The sequence below is a fragment of the Muscardinus avellanarius genome (assembly GCF_963383645.1).
Source record: "Muscardinus avellanarius genome assembly, chromosome: 3".
In the NCBI taxonomy this organism is placed as follows: Eukaryota; Metazoa; Chordata; class Mammalia; order Rodentia; family Gliridae; genus Muscardinus; species Muscardinus avellanarius.
The window spans coordinates 43,232,813-43,252,626 of record NC_137788.1 but is presented as its reverse complement, the minus strand read 5'-3'; the positions used below and the strand labels follow the sequence as shown (position 1 = coordinate 43,252,626).

At 37.0% G+C, this 19,814-nt stretch overlaps 1 protein-coding gene across 2 annotated transcripts in view; it reads left to right on the top strand.

Moving 5' to 3' along the window:
* FAF1 (Fas associated factor 1) overlaps positions 1–19,814 on the top strand; it is a gene marked incomplete at both ends in the record, with an annotated part of 358,834 nt that overhangs the window by 271,479 nt on the left and 67,541 nt on the right. For both annotated transcript variants that reach the window (XM_080690990.1, XM_080690989.1), the window contains 2 exons: positions 3,870–4,006; positions 9,717–9,805. In XM_080690990.1, coding sequence (XP_080547116.1) covers positions 3,870–4,006; positions 9,717–9,805 — 226 coding nt within the window. The remainder of the gene's footprint in view (positions 1–3,869; positions 4,007–9,716; positions 9,806–19,814) is intronic.

Here is a 19,814-nt window from a genome sequence, read left to right as displayed (position 1 = left end):
TCTGGGCTACACTCCCAGACCTATTTTATATTTTATTTGGAGACAGGGTCTCTTAAGCCAGCTAAGCCTGGCTTCGAACCTGTGCGATCCTCCTGTCTCAGCCTCCCAAGCTTGGGGATTACAAGCGTGCGCCACCACTCCCGGCTAAATACATCTTCTTTTACAGCACTTGGTATATAGTATGTAGTCAATAGTGTTTTTAGAATCTTATCTTCTTCCCCCTAAATCATTAGGTTTTGTTTATCTTTTATGTTGGAGTACAGTTTAATAAAGTCAACAACTTATGTAATTAGGACTTTGAAAGAAAATAAACTATCCTGTTTTGAATTAAAAGATAATTTTCTCATAACTGACTTGTTAATAATCCAACTTTTTATTAGCAAGTTAGAAAAGATCTGCTTCAGAGACTGAAAAAATTATTACTGATTAATATATGACAGATATTCAGATATTCTGTTTATTTTTCTCTAAATTTTAGGTAAAAACCATTTTATCTTATCTATTCACTTTTAATTTTCTACTGGCGAGAACTGGAAAATAAAAAAGTATGCCTGATTTATGATTAACCATTTTCTTTCATTTATTTTCTCAACCTTTCTTTCTCCTCTCCCTCCCTCATTTATCCCTTGGTAAGAACATCTATTCTTTGTATGTTCAAATGTGGCATTTGACCATTTGGGTTCAGAGTTTTGATATAATAATTTCTTATATCCTTTCTCAAATAGGTCTGTGATAAGTAGACCTATTGAGTTTATACAGTTCTTCCATAATTTGTTTTTGTAGCACTTGGACTTGAACCCAGGACCTCATGCATTCTAGGCAAGCACTTTACAGCTGAGCCACATCCCCAACTCCAACCCACCCCCACCTTGTTCTTTTGGTAACTTTTTATTTTAGGTAATCTCACTAAGTTACCCAGGCTTCCCTTGAACTTGATGATCTTCCTGCCTCAGCCTCCCCAAGCAGCTGCAATTGCAGGCATGCACCATCATGCCCAGCTAAGTATTCTATAAGTAGAAGAGCCATTTCCCCTTACTGCAGAATAGTTGTCATTGCCTCCCTCTTGGGATTTGAATGCAAGAATCCAATGCCTGTTGAAACCATCTATTTTATTTATTTATTTATTTATTTATTTATTTATTTATTTATTTATTTTTGTGGTACTGGGGTTCCTGGAAACCCTTCTACCTCTGGGCTACACTCCCAGACCTATTTTATATTTTTTATTTGAAAACAGGGTCTCAAGCCAGCGAGGCTGGCTTCGAACCGGCAAGATCCTGTCTCCGCCTCCTAAGCGCAGGGATTACAAGCTTGTGCCACCACGGCCAGCGTGTTGAAACCATTTATCCCTTTGTGGCATTTGACTCTGATGACTGCAGAGTTTGTTGCAGTTGGGTTGACAAGTTTGGCCCTTCCCTAGGATCACATGCATACTTTTGTCTGTTATAAGGGAAGAAAGTACCATAATTATGAGAAATATACTTACTATCTTAAAATGACTTATTTTCCCATATCTGTTTTTCTGCTTGCTTATGAATTTTCTTATTGCTGGTAGTGTGCTGTGTATGGCAACTTTGTGCTCCTCTTGAGAGGAGGAAGCAGAGCTTCCTAGCCATGAAAAAGATTTGATACCTGTGTTGTGAAGTGCTGTCTCAAGTTCTTGTTAATTACAGTGGAATGAACTAGCAAGTAGGAACTTTTAAATTGGTACTGTCCATTGGCCCTACAGGCATTCTGTGATTGCAAATTTCAAATGTGATTCAGATTTGAGGAAGATTAATTAGATTAATTAAAATTTTAAGTCTTTTGTTTGAATTAGGACAAATTGTTAATTAAAGCTACTATTCGGTGTCAGCTATGTGATCCCTGTGTATTTTTCTACTACTTCCAAAAAAGTTGAGTGATTTGCCAATACCTAGTAGCAAATGAGCACTTTGTTGTTGTTTTGCAGTTAATTGAATGGCTATGTGGCTTTGAAGACTGTTCTTCTTCTTGAATATGCTTGCTCATTTTTCGCAAAAAGAGAATTTATTAAGTCACAATTTCTGGGCAAGATTGTCTTGAAATGGAGTTATCAAAACCACCAACCCTACTTGCTTTTCTCTACCCCCTTTCCCTCTCCTGTGTCTGTCTATCTTTCTTTTCTTTCCTTTTTGGAGGAAATACTGTTTAGCTAGTATTTAATATCTCTTGTGAGGCTAGTGCAGTGATGGGCATTTACTGTGTGATAATCCACTTAATCCATTGGTGTGAAAGCAACAAGGACTTATTTTCTCCCATTTGTAGGAAATGGCATTCCAACTGTTTTTGACATCTCTAATTTTAGAGGTTGCCAATGGTCAGATCAGGGTCAAGACCGACTTCAAATATTTTAGTAAGAGGTACAAAGAAAAAATGGATCCTAACTTGCTAGTCTCCTAATGTCCACATCCCCATTGATGAGTTAAAGCTCTGTGCGTGTGAAATTTGGTATGGAGGCTTAGGCGGCTTGAGCATCATTTATCCCATAATAGTTGTGGAATGTGAAGATTTGAATTTTCATGGGGGCACTGATATTTCATGGCTGACAATGGATTTCTTAAGGCCTTGTCATTTCAAATTGCCATGAGGTCTAGTTATTGCTGCTCTAAATGTGTATATGAACCTGTCTCCCAATGAACAGATTGCAATGGTGCTAACTTGCCTTGACACTCTTGCTGACAATTCTAGTAGCCTTAACAAGATCTACTTTCTGTAGTCACATCACATGTTTTATGGAAGATTCTGCCTAATTTTCTGAGATGAATTTCTATAGACAGAAAACATATTGGTTTTAAAAATTAAGAGGTTTGATTCTGTTTTGAATTTGGATATCAAATGAATCTCAGCACATGACATTTTAATACCATTTGTCTTTTCAAATAGATTTACCTTCTAATGCATGTGACGACAGGACTTTGCTCATCAGCTAGAACATACATTTCAGAGGAGTTGTTACCTAAAATATTATCATAAGGCATAAGAAAACACACGATTTAAGTTGCCTTTCATGAACATAATTAAGAATTAATAAGCCAGTACCAGTGGCTAGTCCCCAGAATTTCCACTGTTTTGCCTTTTGTGACCTGTGTTATTAAAAGTCCATTATTTTTACAGACTTTATTAAATTGGATCTTATTAAAGCATTCTATATTTGCATTTGGTCTTTCATAATTCATTATTATTATGACATTTACTTTTTACCATCAGATCTGAAAACATATCATAAGCTACCCTTTTCTCTTGAAAGAAATGCTAATTTCAAACAGTCCTCTAATAGAAGAGAAAAGCTTTATCAGTTTTTTCATTTATTCCAGATCGTGTTAAGAATACTAATGCTAGACTTCGGTATGCTAATATCTCTGAGCTTTTTTTGGTCAAAAGCTTAGAATTATTATTTTTAACCATTATTAAGTACAAAACTAGAAGTCCTACTACTAGTACAGAAAACAATTCAAAAGTGCAATTCTTGATTCTAAAGAGTTGTGAAAATGTTGCTAAATCCAATTTCTTAGAATGATACTAGTCAGCTTTTTGTACTACTGTACTATTTAAGAAATTCTCTCCTCTTGGAATTCATTTGGTCCCTTTTTCTTATAGTTTAGGTCATACAGCTTGCAGTACTTAATGCTGAGAATCCTATGCTACCAGCCCCCGACAGCATTCAGGAAGTGCTTCCTGCTTTTCTTTAAAATAATTATGTAACATTTAGTTGAAAACTCAGTATACTAAGATCTTACATATTGATATCTCAGATGTCTAATTTTTACATATCCAAATGTTTTTTATTGGGATACTAGTACATTTATTACGTTTTTAAGTAACACTGACTTTAAACTTTCTCACCTTAGGTTTCTGACGATGTGCAATAGACACTTTGGCAGTGTGGTTGCACAGACTATTCGGACTCAAAAAACAGATCAGTTTCCACTTTTCCTGATCATTATGGGAAAGCGATCATCTAATGAAGTGTTAAATGTGATACAAGGTAAGTACATGCCATGGAGGAAGTAAAGAAGTTGTGTATGTGATATTATCATTTTTGCTATTAAAGCTGATGGTATTTCTATTGATGAGTATCTTTATATTTTAAAATATAGAGCATCCTAAAGAAAAACATTGTTTAAAAAGTATAAATGCTATGAAAAATGAAGTACACTCCATAAAAAGTCCAGCAGAGACATCTTAATTGTAAAATTGCACAGTCCTCAACACATAAAATACTCAAGATAAATGTTGAGAATAGCTAAATTCTCAACAATTGCAATTCATCCTCAGTTGTCAAATGTGACATTTCTTACTTATGTGGCTTTATTGATATATATTGATTAGTTGAAGTAAATGCATATCTCTAGTTACCTCGACAAGCTGGTGACCTTCTATTGCCAGAAGAATTGTTCACAGGGCAGTTGTTTCTCCTTATTCGTGTGATTCACATCTAGCATGCAGCTCTGAGGCGTGAAGCTATCGGATGCCTGTGAATCGAGCCATAGTGAATATTCTTTACCAAAGAAATATAGGATTTTTTTTCTCCTACATATGCACTCTAGGAATTGGTGTAAAATATTACTTTGTTCATGGCAAAGCTACACAGCATATTTTCTCTTTGTTATGGGGGAAAAGATTATTCAAGTATCCCAAGCTACATCTCGTATCTGGGATACTTCATTTCTTTCCCCGTTTAAATCCAAGCAGGGAAAGGAGTGAATTCCTAGTGCTTTTAAACTCCAAACAAAACAAACCTCTGGTATTTAATTATTTTAATATGACATTTTTAAAATCAGGGGTTTTTTTGTTTTTGTTTGTTTGTTTGTTTGTTTTGGTGGTACTGGGGGTGGAACTCAGGGGCTTCTTACCTCCGGGCCATACTCCCAGACCCATTTTATATTTAATTGGAAACAGGGTCTCACTAAGTTGCCGAGAGCCTCACTAAGTAGCTGAGGCTGGCTTCGAACCTGCATGATCCTCCTGTCTCAGCCTCCCAAGCGCAGGGATTACAAATGTGCGCTACCACGCTGGGTATAAAATCAGGTTTTACTATGTTGCCATTTTTTAAAAAACTGAACCCAGGTTCTGCACATGCTAGGCAAGCACTCTACTGCTGAACTACATCTCCATTCCTTTTTACTTTATTTTGAGTAAGTCTAGCTAAGTTGCCCGAGCTGGCCTTGAACTTTTGATCCTCCTGCCTCAGCCTCCAAGTAGCTGTGATTACAGGCATGTGCTACTAGACCTGGCACATTTCATTAGCAGCTCAAAAGCAATGGTTTGTAAAATTGCTGGCACCTTAGTGTGAGTCAAAGCCATGACACAAAATTATACTAATGGTTATGCCCTTCATTATAATATCCTTGCTGTTAGAAAATAAAAGGCCATTTGAGAAGTAATGATGAGGGCATGGTGACACACACCTGCCCCAGTACTTAGGAAGCTGAGACAGGAGGATTGCAGGTTTGCAGCTAGCCCCTGGATTCAGTACCCAGTAATACACACACACACACACACACACACACACACACACACACACAGAGTAGTGGCTCTATTAAGTTAGCTTTATTAAATTTCAACCCTTTTAGTGGTTTATGTGACATAATGAGACACACTAACTTACACTGGTTGTCTCGAAGAAAAGCACTTATGTGATTGCTTGAGCAGGACTAGTTGCTTTCTTTTTTTCCCTAAAATTTAATTTTGCTTGACAATATGACAAATATGACTGACAAACTATGCTTATGTATTCTGGACATTTGGCAAACATTTTCTCCAAAACAAAGTTAATCTGTCACTTTCAAGTGAAAAAACTGATGGCATTAGTTACTAATAATAAAATTTGAGTTGTCAAGGCAAAATACATAGCCTCCCCCATAAAAATTGACAGCTTATATACTTTCTGATAACATTAGTGGTAATATTAACAAATATGATTTTTAATATATAATGAAGTAAGTCAGTATTCAGAAGAAATGCATATCTCAGTGAATCTGTGTTTTTAAAATGCATCAGTTATGAAATCAATGAGAAAAAGAAAAGAAAGAAAAAAATAACAGAAAAAGACAGTGGAAACCCAGCATGGTGTCACATGCCTGTAATCCTAGTACTTGGGAGACCAAGACAGGAGAATGGCAGGTCAAGAACAGCCTCAGCAATGTAGTGAGACTCTTAGCAATCTAGCGAGACACTGGTTTTGTTTTTGTTTTTGTTTTTGGTGGTACTGAGGTTTCTGGAAACCCTTCTGCCTCCGGGCTACACTCCCAGACACCTATTTTTTATATTTTTATTTGGAAACAGGGTCTCTTAAGCCAGCAAGGCTGGCTTCGAACCTGCGCCATCCTCCTGTCTCCGCCTCCCAAGAGCGGGGATTACAAGTGTGCTCCACCACGCTCGGCGCGAGACACTGTTTTAAAGCGTAAAATTAAACAAAAAAAGGGCTGGAGCTATAGTTTTGAGTTAGACTGCCCCTGGGTTCAATTACCAGTTCTACACACACTAATAAAAAAGTCAGTGGGGCCAGGCATGGTGGTGCATGGCTGAAATCCCAGCTACAATTCCAGTTACTAGGGAATGGGGAAGCTGAGGTAGGAAGATTTTAAGTTAGAGGCTAGCCTGGGCAATTTACCCAGACCCCATCACAAATGGGGCGGGGGTGATAATGTAACAAAGCACAAGAAAAGTTTATTTATATTCAGATTCCACTTGCATCCAGTTTGAAGAAACTTACTTTGTCAATTTGGATAGTCTTCTTTGTTTAAAAGAATATCCACAGTTATCTATTAAAATACTTCTTTTCCAGTTACATATCTGTACGAGGCTAGAGATGTGCAAAGAGAGAGAGATGGTGTGTGTGTGAGAGACAGAGACAGAGACTGAAGATTTAACCCAGGGGCATTCTCCCTCTAAGCTATACTCCCAGTCTGTTTTATTTTTTATTTTGAAATAGGGTCTCCCCAAGTTGCTGAGGCTGGTTGCAAACCTGTGATTCTATCTCAGCCTCCCAAATTGTGAGCCACCACACCTGTCTCCATTGATGATTCTAATATACTACATAAAGTATTTATAACCCATGCTTTGAGTCTTAACTAGTACAGTTTGCAAATGAGAAATGGAAACTCAAGAGACTTGCCCAGTTACAAAATCTACACTGAAAATGCTGCTAAACTTGCTTTGCCATCTGTCCCATCTATTAATAACTACCAGTAACTGCACAGGTACTGTGTATTGGTGCTTTCTATTATCTCTACTTCTCCTAAGAACCTTCCAGGTGTAGTGTTATCTTCAGTTTGAAAGTAAGAAAGTTTATCCTTAAAAAGATGCAATATAGCCGGTGTGTTGGTGCACGCATGTAATCCAAGCATTTGGGAGACTGAGACAGGAGGATCACCGTTCTTGGACAGCCTTAGCTACTACATAGTAGGCATTGTGAAACTCAGTGAAATCCTGTCAAAATAAAGATTAAAAATATGCCTGGGATGTAGCTCAGAGGTAGAATGCTCCTGGGCTCCATCCCTAGTACCGCAAAAAAAAAAAAAAAAAAAAAAAAAGATTCAATATACTTGCTCTCATTCGTTTATTAAATAAATAATAATTAGCTGTGCATGGTGGCACACGCTTTTAATCTTAGTACTTGGGAGGCTGAGACAGGAAGATTGCAGGTTCGTGGCCAGACTTAGCTCCTTAGTGAAGCCCTCTGCAACTTAGTGAGACCCTATTTCAAAATAAAAAATAAAAATTAGGACTGGGACTGTAGCTCAGAGGTAGAATGTCCCTGGGTTCAATCCTCAGTACTGCAAAAAATTAATAATATTGTCTTGTGCTAGACAATTTCTAGATGGGGATGAACCCAAGGGCAAATATTGGGATTTGCTTTAAACTCTAACCACAAATCCAATTATATTTTCTTAGTGCCAAGATAATATTTATCCTGTATCTTACTAATTTGAGAGTAGCACTGATATGAATAAATTGGGTCATTTCCTTTGCTAAGGACCACAGATGCTATCAATAATTATAAGTTGAACTAGAGGAAGGAAAATTGAAAGATCATGCTATCGAAGCGCTGCTCTGGAAAATCCTTGTCCAGTTGGTGGTGATTTTATTAATGGCAAGAGGACTTCTCAGGCCTGGGGGATCTCTGTCTTTCCACATGTAGGTTTGAGAGAATTGCTCTGTCTTTATATAGATCCATGAATTTCTTTCTTCTAGGAACATTTAAAGTAAATAAAGTTTTAATATACACTCAGGATATGAATATATGTGTTATAATATGTTTGTTATGGACTTAGATGTGGAATAAAATAACACTAAAGAGACCCAGACCTTTATTTATTTATTTATTTATTTATTTATTTATTTATTTATTTATTTATTGGTGGTACAGGGTTTCCTGGAAGCCCTTCTACCTCCAGGCTACACTCCCAGACCTATTTTATGTTTTTATTTGGAAAAAGGGTCTCTTCAGCCAGCACGGCTGGCTTCGAACCTGCGCGATCCTCCTGTCTCCACCTCCCAAGAGTGGGGATTACAAGCGTGCGCCACCATGCCCGGCCTGAGACCCAGACATTTAAAACAACCTCTTCATCAATATTATACTTGAGCCGGGCGTGGTGGCGCACGCTTGTAATCCCAGCATTCGGAGGCCGAGACCCAAGGATCGCAGTTCACGGACAGCCTCAGCTACTTAGTGAGGCCCTCTGCAACTTAGTGAGACCCTGTTTCAAAATAAAGAATAAAAAATAGGGCAGGGGGTGTAGCTCGGAGTTCAAATGCCCCTGAGGTTCCATCCCCAAACCCACAATAAATAAATAAATAAATAAATAAATAAATAAATAAATAAATAAATATTATACTCTATAGTAATTTGAAAGTAGCTGAAAATTAAGAACATCAATTGGGTGAAAAAAAATCAAATTTTTTTCCAGATATTGAATTACTATTTCACAAACAATGCTTAATAGTAGGAGATAATCTTAAATAAATAAAGGCAATCCACTAAAATGACAAAGTAAACAGGTTTTTTTTATACTTTTACTGGTACACTGTAGTTATACATCAGAGTGAGATATAAAGTGATACACACATATCCATATCAGGTGGTATATTTCCCTCAGTATCCCTCCCCAGTCATCCTTGAAATCAGGCTTGTGACACAGCCTTTTCTGGTGTCATCCAGGCTGAACCTGTTTGATCTTGATTGTCCAGATTACTTGAGCTCCCTGAGGCTCATTGTCCTCGTTAAAGTAAAATCATAATGACCCTTTCATAGAATTCATGTAGAGATTAAATTAGGTAATGTATATAAAATTTAGCCTAATCCCTGACATCTAAACAATTGGTGGTTGTTGTTAATGTTATGGAGTAGATATGTTTTTATAATTTCATAAAACTTTCAAACCTTATTACTTGGCCTTTCTATTTTATAGTGCTAAAAATAGTGCTAAAAATCCTTCTCACTAAGTTTCCCCTCAAATCTGACTCTTCTGAAATTTCAAATGCCAGTTTATTACTTTACTCCTTATTGGGCATATGAAAGATTTAAATGAAAACATAAACGTATTTTAACTCATTATTAAATATACTAATCTATAATATCTATATTATAGTTATTTCTTTCTGATCAATTTTAGAATGTCTCCTCATTTTATAGGTTTAATAATTCAGTGTCATATATGAAATAAAGTTTGGCAATCTCTGTGTGTTATCAGGTAACACGACAGTGGATGAATTAATGATGAGACTCATGGCAGCAGTGGAGATCTTCTCAGCCCAACAGCAGGAAGACATAAAGGACGAGGTAGGGGCAAAGGTGAAGCCCTCTGAGTAGGATTTGGAATGAGGTCACTTGTCAAATCATGTTGCATGCCTGTATCAGAGTTGATGGATAAGGATGTAAAGATGCTTTTCCAGATTCACCAAGGTCTTTTGTGCCATTGGTTTACTTTTTGGTCTGTTCTTTTCATGACCCCAAGACCCAAAAATGTTTTTATATTTATGGACTATTTATACTTTGCTAGATTTAGGGTGATGACAGAGAATGAATTGCAAGAAATTAGTTTAGATGCATATTTATAAAAGAAACTGCAGTCGAGGAAATTCTGTTTATATGTGGGATTTATCGTTTTTCTCTCCAGACCTAGGAGAGGGTGCAATTGAGAGGACTGCCTTTGGTAGTGGTAGAACCCACTTTGCTCACCTGTAGGATGACATCAGGGAATTCCTTTATTTTCCTTCAGTAGTGAACCTGTGCTAGTAGCTCCTATGAACCTTACCCAGTCAACCTGGAAGGCAGGAGGAGAATCTCTCTGGATCAAAACTTAGGTCAAACATGGCTCTATTTTCAGATGAGAAAACTGAGAGCAAAGTTAAGTAAATTTGCCTATGCTCATATAGCTAGCTGATAGGAGTAATAAAAAAAATCTCAAGTAATCACTAATATTTTATCAATCAAGAAATTTCTGGATTTGGAAAATAGCCTTCAGATAAAATATGAAACAAATATTTTCATTTGTTAATTTAAGATGCTAAGTTTGGAGATAATTTGTAAATTATCCTTCTAACTTGTTTTGAATTAAAAAATACTTCCTTAGAACAAACAAGGGAGAATGTGATTTCTGAGCAATTATAAAAATATTTTAAGTATAATTAGTGTTTTCTATAGAATACCCATTAGTTATTAGAAATGTGAAACATGTAGACAATTAATATAACTCTATACTATTGTATTTTGCTTTATTTTTTTATTTCTGTCTCCTGTTAGAATGAGTTTTTTTAAGTAGAAGGGCCATATCACATTTAAACTGGTAACCCTAGTTACCAACATACTTAGGACAGAACTGGCACTCAATGAATGTTTGGAAGAATTTACATGAGATAAAGAAACATGAAAAAGCAATATTCAGGATCCAGGCGTGGTGGCACATGCTTTTAATCCCAGTATTTGGGAGGCTGAGACAGGAGGATTGCAGGCTCATCGCCAGTCTCAGCTACTTAGTGAGGCCCTCTGCAACTTAATGAGACCCTGTTTCAAAATAAGGAATAAAAAATAGTGCTGGGGGTGTAATTCAGAGGTAGAATGTCCCTGAGTTGAATCCTCAGTACTGCAATTTATTAAAAAAAAAAAAGCAATATACAACTAGAGTTATATAAAAAACTGATATCTCTACATTTAAAAATATGAAAACTTGTGCTATAACTAGTTTAAATTTTAATGCTTATTAGATTTCTTTTAGTGCTGTGAAGATTTATAGAGTTTATAATTTTTCTTAAATAGTGTTTCATTTACTCTGAAGGAAAGGCAGTCAGTATATGGTGAAAAGATGTGTATCTGTTACTCTAAATTGACAGTGGCATTTTGAAATAATGAAGTACTGTACTTAGTTAGGAATCTGTAATAATAGGTGTATTGCCATTCAAGATTACATTTATCCTGGAACAGAGGCACTGATTGACAGTAATTCACTAAACACATTATTCATCCATTTAAATCTTGAGTCTCATTAGTACCAGATTTACAGATTATGCTATGTAATAAATAGTATGAACACAGAATATTTGCATGCATACTCTCAGTTCATTCTTTCATCTTAATTTGTGTTTCCCATAATTCATCGGTAAAGAAATTGCCTTTAATTCCTTTAATACTGAGCATGAAATTTAATATGAGGGTTACAAGAAAAATCCAAGGCTTCATATAATTGAAATTTTTATTAAAATTTAACTATTAAGAGGTAAGGATTTCCCTGTTTTTAGAGTGTCTTCATAAAAGTTATCATTTGGGTTATAGAGTCCCTAAGAAAAGCTTATTTGAGTTTAAAGACTTCTTTGGAGCTGGGTTTGCTGGCATACACTTGTAATCTCAGTACTTAGGAGGCTGAGACAGGTTTTCCACTAACCTCAGCAACTTGTGAGGCCCTCTGCAACTTAGTGAGACTCTGTTTCAAAATAAAGAATAAAATCATACTCTGGGTGTAGCTTGGAGGTTAAATGCCCCTGGGTTCAATCCCCAGTATCATAAATAAAATAGAACATAAAATCGGGCTGGGAATAAAGCTCAGAGGTAGAAGACCACTGGGTTCAATTCCCATTACTGAAGAGGAAAAAAAAAAAGAATTCTAGTGCTAGTATAGACAATCAATGTAGCAGGTGCAATATAATCACTACTCTTCTACAGACCATCCCATGACCACTGCTGCTACCCAGCAGTGTCTTCTGATGGAGTACTTTCCTAAGAGCTGTTCCTGCTGTCTGTTTTTAAGCATTTATAATTTTTGTGGCACTAGTAGAATTTTAATAGTTGTTTCCTCAAGGAACACATTTGTAAATAATTAGTCCTCTGGTGTTTAGTCTCTTCTCTGCTTTTACCAAGTTTTTTTTTTTTTTTTTTGGTGGTACTGGGGTTCCTGGAAGCCCTTCTATCTCCGGGCTACACTCCCAGACCTATTTTTACATTTTTATTTGGAAACAGGGTCTCCTAAGCCAACGCACGCAGCTGGCTTCGAACCTGCGCGATCCTCCTGTCTCTGCCTCCCAAGCACGGGGATTACAAGCGTGCGCCACCACGCCCGGCTTTTTTTTTTTTTTTTTTTTTTTTTTTTTGGTGGTGATACTGGGGTTCCTGGAAACCCTTCTGCCTCCAGGCTACAGCTACAGTCCCAGACCTGTTTTATATTTTTTTATTTGGAAACAAGATCTCTTAAGCCAGCGAGGCTGGCTTTGAACCTGCGCGATCCTCCTGTCTCCGCCTCCCAAGCACAGGAATTACAAGCGTGTGTCACCATGGATGGCTCCAAGATTATTTTAAAAAGTGGTACCACTTCTCTCTCTTTTTTTTTTTTGGTGGTGGTACTGGGGTTCCTGGAAGCCCTTCTACCTCCAGGCTACACTCCCAGACCTATTTTTTACATTTTTTTATTTGGAAACAGAGTCTCCTAAGCCAGCGCGGGCGGCTGGCTTCGAACCTGTGCGATCCTCCTGTCTCTGCCTCCCAAGCGCGGGGATTACAAGCGTGCGCCACCACACCCAACCACTTCTCTCTTTTAATAAAAAAAATATATATATACCTATTTAAAAGTCTATGCTAGCAACTGACTCTTCATGATGTTAAAAGCAACTGACTTTTCATAACAATAAAAGTTGATTAAGAAGTAAATACATGAAAAATGATTATGTAAGAGGACGCTCATTTACCCCTAGTTTCTCTGTTTCTGTTATGGCTTTTTTTTTCCTTTTTTTTTTTTTTTTTTTTTGTGGTACTGGGGAATGGAGGCCAGGAGCATTCTGCCTCCGAGCCACACCCACAGCCTTAGTTTTTAGTCTTTATGTTTTCATTTTTTTATATTTATTTATTTATTTATTTATTTATTTATTTATTGTGGTACTGGGGGTAGAACCCAGGGGGTTTCTACCTCCGGGCTATACTCCCAGACCTATTTTATATTTTATTTGGAAACAGGGTCTCACTAAGTTACTGAGAGCCTCACTAAGTAACTGAGGCTGGCTTCGAACCTGTGCGATCCTCCTGTCTCAGCCTCCCAAGCGCAGGGATTACAAGCGTGCGCCATCATGCCTGGCTTAGTCTTTAGTTTTGAAACAGGGTTTCACTGAGTTGCAAAGGGCCTCACTAAGTAGCCGAGGCTGTCCGCAAACAGCAATCCTCTAGTCTCTGCCTCCCAAATGCTGGGATTACAAGTGTGCTCCTGGCCTTCTTATGGCATATTTTTATAAAGTTATGAAGCCTTTAAAGTTTTTGTTACATTAAGTAAGGCCCATGACCTATATTTCTTTTCTTTTCTTTTCTCTCTCTTTTTTTTTTTTTTTGTGGTACTGGAGGTGGAGCCCAGAGGCTTTCTACCTCAGGACTATACTCCCAGACCCATTTTATATTTAATTGGAAACAGGGTCTCACTAAGTTGCTGAGAGCCTCACTAAGTAGCTGAGGCTGGCTTTGAACCTGCATGATCCTCCTGTCTCAGCCTCCTAAGCGTGGGTGGGGATTACAAGCATGCGCCACCACGCCCGGCTTCCTATATTTCTTTTATTTCTTTTTTTTTTTTAGAGTTATTGATCTATCAAGACTTTATTGATATATATTTGTATATTAATGCAAATAGGTAACATATTTATATATAAACAATATTGGCATGCATAATATTTTATTTTATAAAATACATATTTTATTTAGTCACTTTCATATTGGAAGTTGCTTATTGGTATTTCCAACTTTTTTAAATTTATTTTATTGAAAGTAAATGTTATACATTTAATCTGTATTTGGTGCCCTCTCCCCCCCTCGTTTCCCTTCCCCACCTCCCAATACTTAATACCCAGGCTAACCTTGCTATATTCGTACTTTTACACCTATTTGGAAATAGCCGCTCATCAGTCAAGTTCAGCCTCCTTCCTCTCTTAGTTTTCCATTCAAACTTTGCTGAGATTTCCCTTCCATTATCTGGAGTCCCTCTGGTATCCCCAAATGCTCACTCGTTAGGGCATATTAGAGGCCTATATTTCTTTTAAATCAGTAGATTTTTTTATAACAAGAGAGATGTGGTACCGCTTTTTAAAATAATCTTGAAAAAAGCGGAGAAGATATTAAACACCAAAGGACTAATTGTTTACAAATGTGGTCCTTGAGGAAACAATTATTAAAAATTCTACTAGTGCCACAAAAATTATAAATGCTTAAAAACAGACAGCAGGAACAGCTCTTAGGAAAGTACTCCATCAGATTACACTGCTGGGTAGCAGCAGTGGTCATGGGATGGTCTGTAGAAGAGTAGTGATTATATTGCACCTGCTACTAAATGTGTTGCTTTACCATTGGATCAAACCACTAATGTGCAAAGAAAGAATTAGTATGTAGAAGACATCAACACCATCATCTTTCTTTATTCTGTTTATCAATGAGAAATGTATAGTATCAGAGAAGTGTTTCACTGAGTTGATGATTAATCTAGAATATATAAAGAATGTTTACACCTCAATAATTATGAGACAGATTACTCTAGTAAAATCTAGACAACCTGAATAGACATTTCTCCAAGGAAGATATACAAATGTTCAGTAAGCCTATGAAAAGGTGTTCAACATCATTAGTCCTCAGTCAAGTACAAATCAAAAGCACAATCCCAGTACCTAGGAAGCTGAAACAGGAGGATCCCAGTTCAAGGCCAGCCTCAGCATCATAGTGAGACCCTCACACCATAGGGTTCAGCCTCCCCACACACACACACACACACACACAGTATCTGAGTATCCATCATTTTATACTCACTATGATGGGTAGAATAAAAGTACACCTGCTTTGAAAACTAGTGTGATAGTGGCAACTTGTCAGTTGATTAAACAATGTTACCATATTATCTAGCAGTTTCACTCTTAGTTATATAACAAAGAAAAAGGTAAACATATATCCATGCAGAAATTTTACATGAATGTTTATAGCAGGGTTGTTCATAATAACAAAAAATGGAAACCATTCAAATGTCTATTACTGGATGAATGCGTAAATAAAATGTATTCATACAAAAGTGAGATAAGTTCATTCACTCATGAAAAATTAGGATAGAAAAATCTATAAACACACAAAGTAAATTGCACAAGTTTTGGTAGGAGGTAGATTAGAAGGGTAAGACAGAGCAATAGCCTAAACAGTACATGGTCTTGTTTTTAGGTAATGAAAATGTTCTGAAATTGACGGTGTTAGTGGTAGAATATATCATGAAGTGTATTTTTGGGGGGGTTTGTGGGGTTTTTTGTGGGTCTGGGTATGGAACCCAGGGGCATTCGATCTCCGAGCTACACCCCCTGCCCTATTTTTTATTCTTTATTTTGAAACAGGGTCTCACTAAATTACGGAGGGCCTCACTAAGTAGCTGAGGCTATCCACGAACCGTGATCATTAGGTCTCAGCCTCCTGAATGCTGTGATCATAAGTGTGTGCCACCACGCCTGGCTGAGTGTATATTTTAATTATATGGTATATGAATTGCATCTTAATAAAGGTGCTTTTTTAAACTAAATAAAAATTCTGCAAAGTTGCTGAAGGAAGATCATGACTATTCAAATGAAAATGATTCTACCTGAATGCCAGTCCATACATTGCTAACTAATATAATATAAATAGCCAATAGTTATGTCCCTCAAATCTTGCTATGATATTAGAGAAAAATAATGAAAATTAGCCAAGCGTGGTAGTGCACACTTGTAATCTCAGCACTTGAGAGGCTGAGACGAGAGGATTGTAGTTCGTAGACAGCCTCAGCTACTTAGCAAAGCCCTTCACAACTCAGTGTGACCCTGTTTCAGAAAAATAATAAGACTAAAAAATAGATCTGGAGGTTAGCCTGGAAGTAGAATGCCCTGGATTCCACCCCCAGTACTGCAAAAAAAATACTAATAATGAGAATTATTTATATATCAGGTAGCTTGAGGTAGACATCTTCCTAGTAGACAATTTAAAACAGTGGAAAGAGGGTTAAAAATGCTTCTTATATTAGTATACTTAATACAATTAAAGGCTGTGGTCACCTGAGACCCTGTTATATGTACAGTCTCTTGAGCCTCATCCCAGACCTGCTAAGTAAGAATTACCAGGGTGGTCCCAGCAATCTGTTTTAACCAGCCCTCTAGGCGATTTTGATGATTAGCCAGTGTTTGAGATCCTCTGATTAAGGAAAGGCATGAGTATAAGCCTACACTGCAACATAAGATCAAAACTTCATAACACAGATTCTAGTGGTTAAAATGCATAGGACTTGTTCAAATCTTATGTCCCAGCAGTATATTTATGAGTATCTAAAACCTATTTTGGAGGCCGGGCATGGTGGCGCATGCTTGTAATCCCCGGGCTTGGGAGGCGGAGACAGGAGGATCATGCAGGTTCAAAGCCAGCTGCGCGTGCTGGCTTAGGAGACCCTGTTTCCAAATAAAAAAAATATATAAAATAGGTCTGGGAGTGTAGCCCGGAGGTAGAAGGGCTTCCAGGAACCCCAGTACCACCAAATAAATAAATTAATTAATTAATAATAAAATAAAACCTATTTTAGGGCTGTTCTTTTGGTTTTGGGAATTGAACCCAGGGGCATTCTATCTCCAAGCTACACCCCAAGCCTACTTTGTATATTTTTTTTTATTTTTTACCTATTTATTTATTTATTTATTTATTTTGGTGGTACTGGGGTTCCTAGAAACCCTTCTACCTCTGGGCTACACTCCCAGACCTATTTTATACTTTTTATTTGGAAACAGGATCTCTTAAGCTAGCGCACCTGGCTTCAAACCTGCAGGATCCTCCTGTCTCCACCTCCCAAGCGCGGGGATTACAAGCATGCGCTACCACGCCTGGCTTCTATTTTTAATTTTAAGACAGAATCTTGCTAACTTGAAGAACTTGGCCTGAAACCTCAATCCTCATGTCTTAGCCTCCCAAGTTCAGGGATTTCTGGCATGTGCCATGTAGAAGTATTTTCTTTAAAAAAAAAAAATTAACTAGTACATTTTCATCATTGAGAGTTTTATTCTTTCCAAAAACTTGATAATTTTATTCATTCTTCAGTGATATAAATCAATGATATATAATAGAGAATATTTTAAACTTCCGAACAAAGCTGCAGCAGAGAATTAAGAAATATTTTGTACCACCTGAGAGACTTAGACAATAGTATAATAGGATTGCTTGAACCCAAGAGTTTGATACCAGCCTAAGCAACATAATGAGACTCTGCCTTAAAGGGGAGAGGAGAGGCTTTCTAGAGTAAGAGCAACTAAAGAATGAATTGGGAATTTACTCACTATTATTCCCCAGGGTTAAACCCATTGACTTAAAGTCTGACAGAGTTTATGGTATCATTTTACATGAAATCTCTCCAATTTTCTTGTTTAATTCAAATATTCAGACATAACTGAGCTGACAGCATCTGTTTATACCCTTAATCTTTTTAACTTACTAGAAATAAAGAAAGAAAAGAGGTACAATATAAAAGCCAATCTCAGCTCAAAGTGAGGGCTGTCATATAAATAATCTTTATGAAATATTGCTAATAATATCAATTAACCTTCTAGCTGATAATAAATTATTAATAGTATTATTTTTTTGTGGGGGTCTGGGGATGGAACCCAGGGATATCTGACCTCCAAGCTACACCCCCTGCCCTATTTTTTTATTCTTTATTTTGAAACAGAGTCTCATTAAGTTACGGAGGGCCTCACTCAGTAGCTGAGATTGTCCGCGAATCCTCCGGTCTCAGCCTCCCGAATGCTGGGATTACAAGCGTGTGCCACCATGCCCAGCTTAATAGTATTATTCAAATGCTATATTTTAATTCTCTTATCTAAAATGTATGATCTTAGAAGTTGTCCTAAAATTATTAGTTCATGGATGATTTCGTTCGAAGCACCCCCAGGTAATATGAGGCTATAACTATCTTCTGTATGTCTATTTTTTAATAAACTCTTTTAAATCTTCAAAAAAATTATTCATGTCTGGGATTGGTCAGTGCCCAGTAGTAAAGGAATAGAAGTAACTTCCTTCACCATTATGAAGAACATCAATTAAGATGAAAGAATGGACTGGGAATATACATGCAAGTATTCTGTTCATTTAATTTTGCAACATAATCTGTAAATACATTACTAACACGGATTATTTGGAATGAGATGTAAAAGCTAATAATGTACTGTAGCAATCTAAATTATAAATTGCAAGATTATACTAGTAACAATAGGTTTAATATAATGCCTTATTAAAATCTCAAAGAGCCGGGCGTGGTGGCGCACGCTTGTAATCCCCACGCTTGGGAGGCAGAGACAGGAGAATCGCGCAGGTTCGAAGCCAGCCGCGCACTGGCTTAGGAGACCCTGTTTCCAAATAAAAATGTAAAAATAGGTCTGGGAGTGTATCCCGGAGGTAGAAGGGCTTCCAGGAACCCCAGTACCACCAAAAAATAAAACAGAAGAAGAAAAATCTCAAAGATATTTTTTGCAAAAATAACACACAAAAAAATTCCTAAATATTATATGACGTTTCAGAGGACTCCAAATAGCAAAAACAGTTGTGAAAGAAAGGAACAAAATGGAGGATTCATACTTTCTGGTTTCAAAGCATCAAAACAGTATGGTCTACTATCAAACAATGTGGTACTGGCATGAAGACAAATGTGTAGACCAATGGACTAGAATAGACAGGCAGCAATAAATTCTCATACAGCAATTGATTTTCAGCAAGGGCATCAAGACCATACGATGGTGAAGGAGCATTCTCTTCAACAAATTGTGCTGGAGAAACTAAATATCCAGATGCAAAAGAAGTTTGATCCCATAGCTCTAACCATATGCAATAATGAACTCAAAACTCAAGACCTAAATTTAAGACTTAAGATTATAAAACTCTTAGAGGAACACATAAGGGAATAGATTTATGACCTTGGATTTAGCAGTCATGTTTTCAGTGTGACACTTAAAGCATAGGCAACAAAAGGAAAAATAGATTGGACTTCATACAAATTAAAACCTTTCTGCATCAAAATATACTACCAATATAGTGAAAGGGACTAGGCACATTGGTGCAAACCTGTAACCCCAGTACTTGGGAGTCTGAGAAAGGAAGATTTCAGGTTCAAGACAACATAACTTAGAGACTTATTTCAAAATACAAAATAAGTAGGACTGGAGGTATGGCTCAGAAGTAGAATGCCCCTGGGTTCAAGTCCCACTACTATGGGTTGGAGAGGAGATAGTGAAAGGGAGGTAATGATGCACCCAGTGGTAGAGTACCTGTGAAAAAAATCTAGGTTTGATCCCCAACA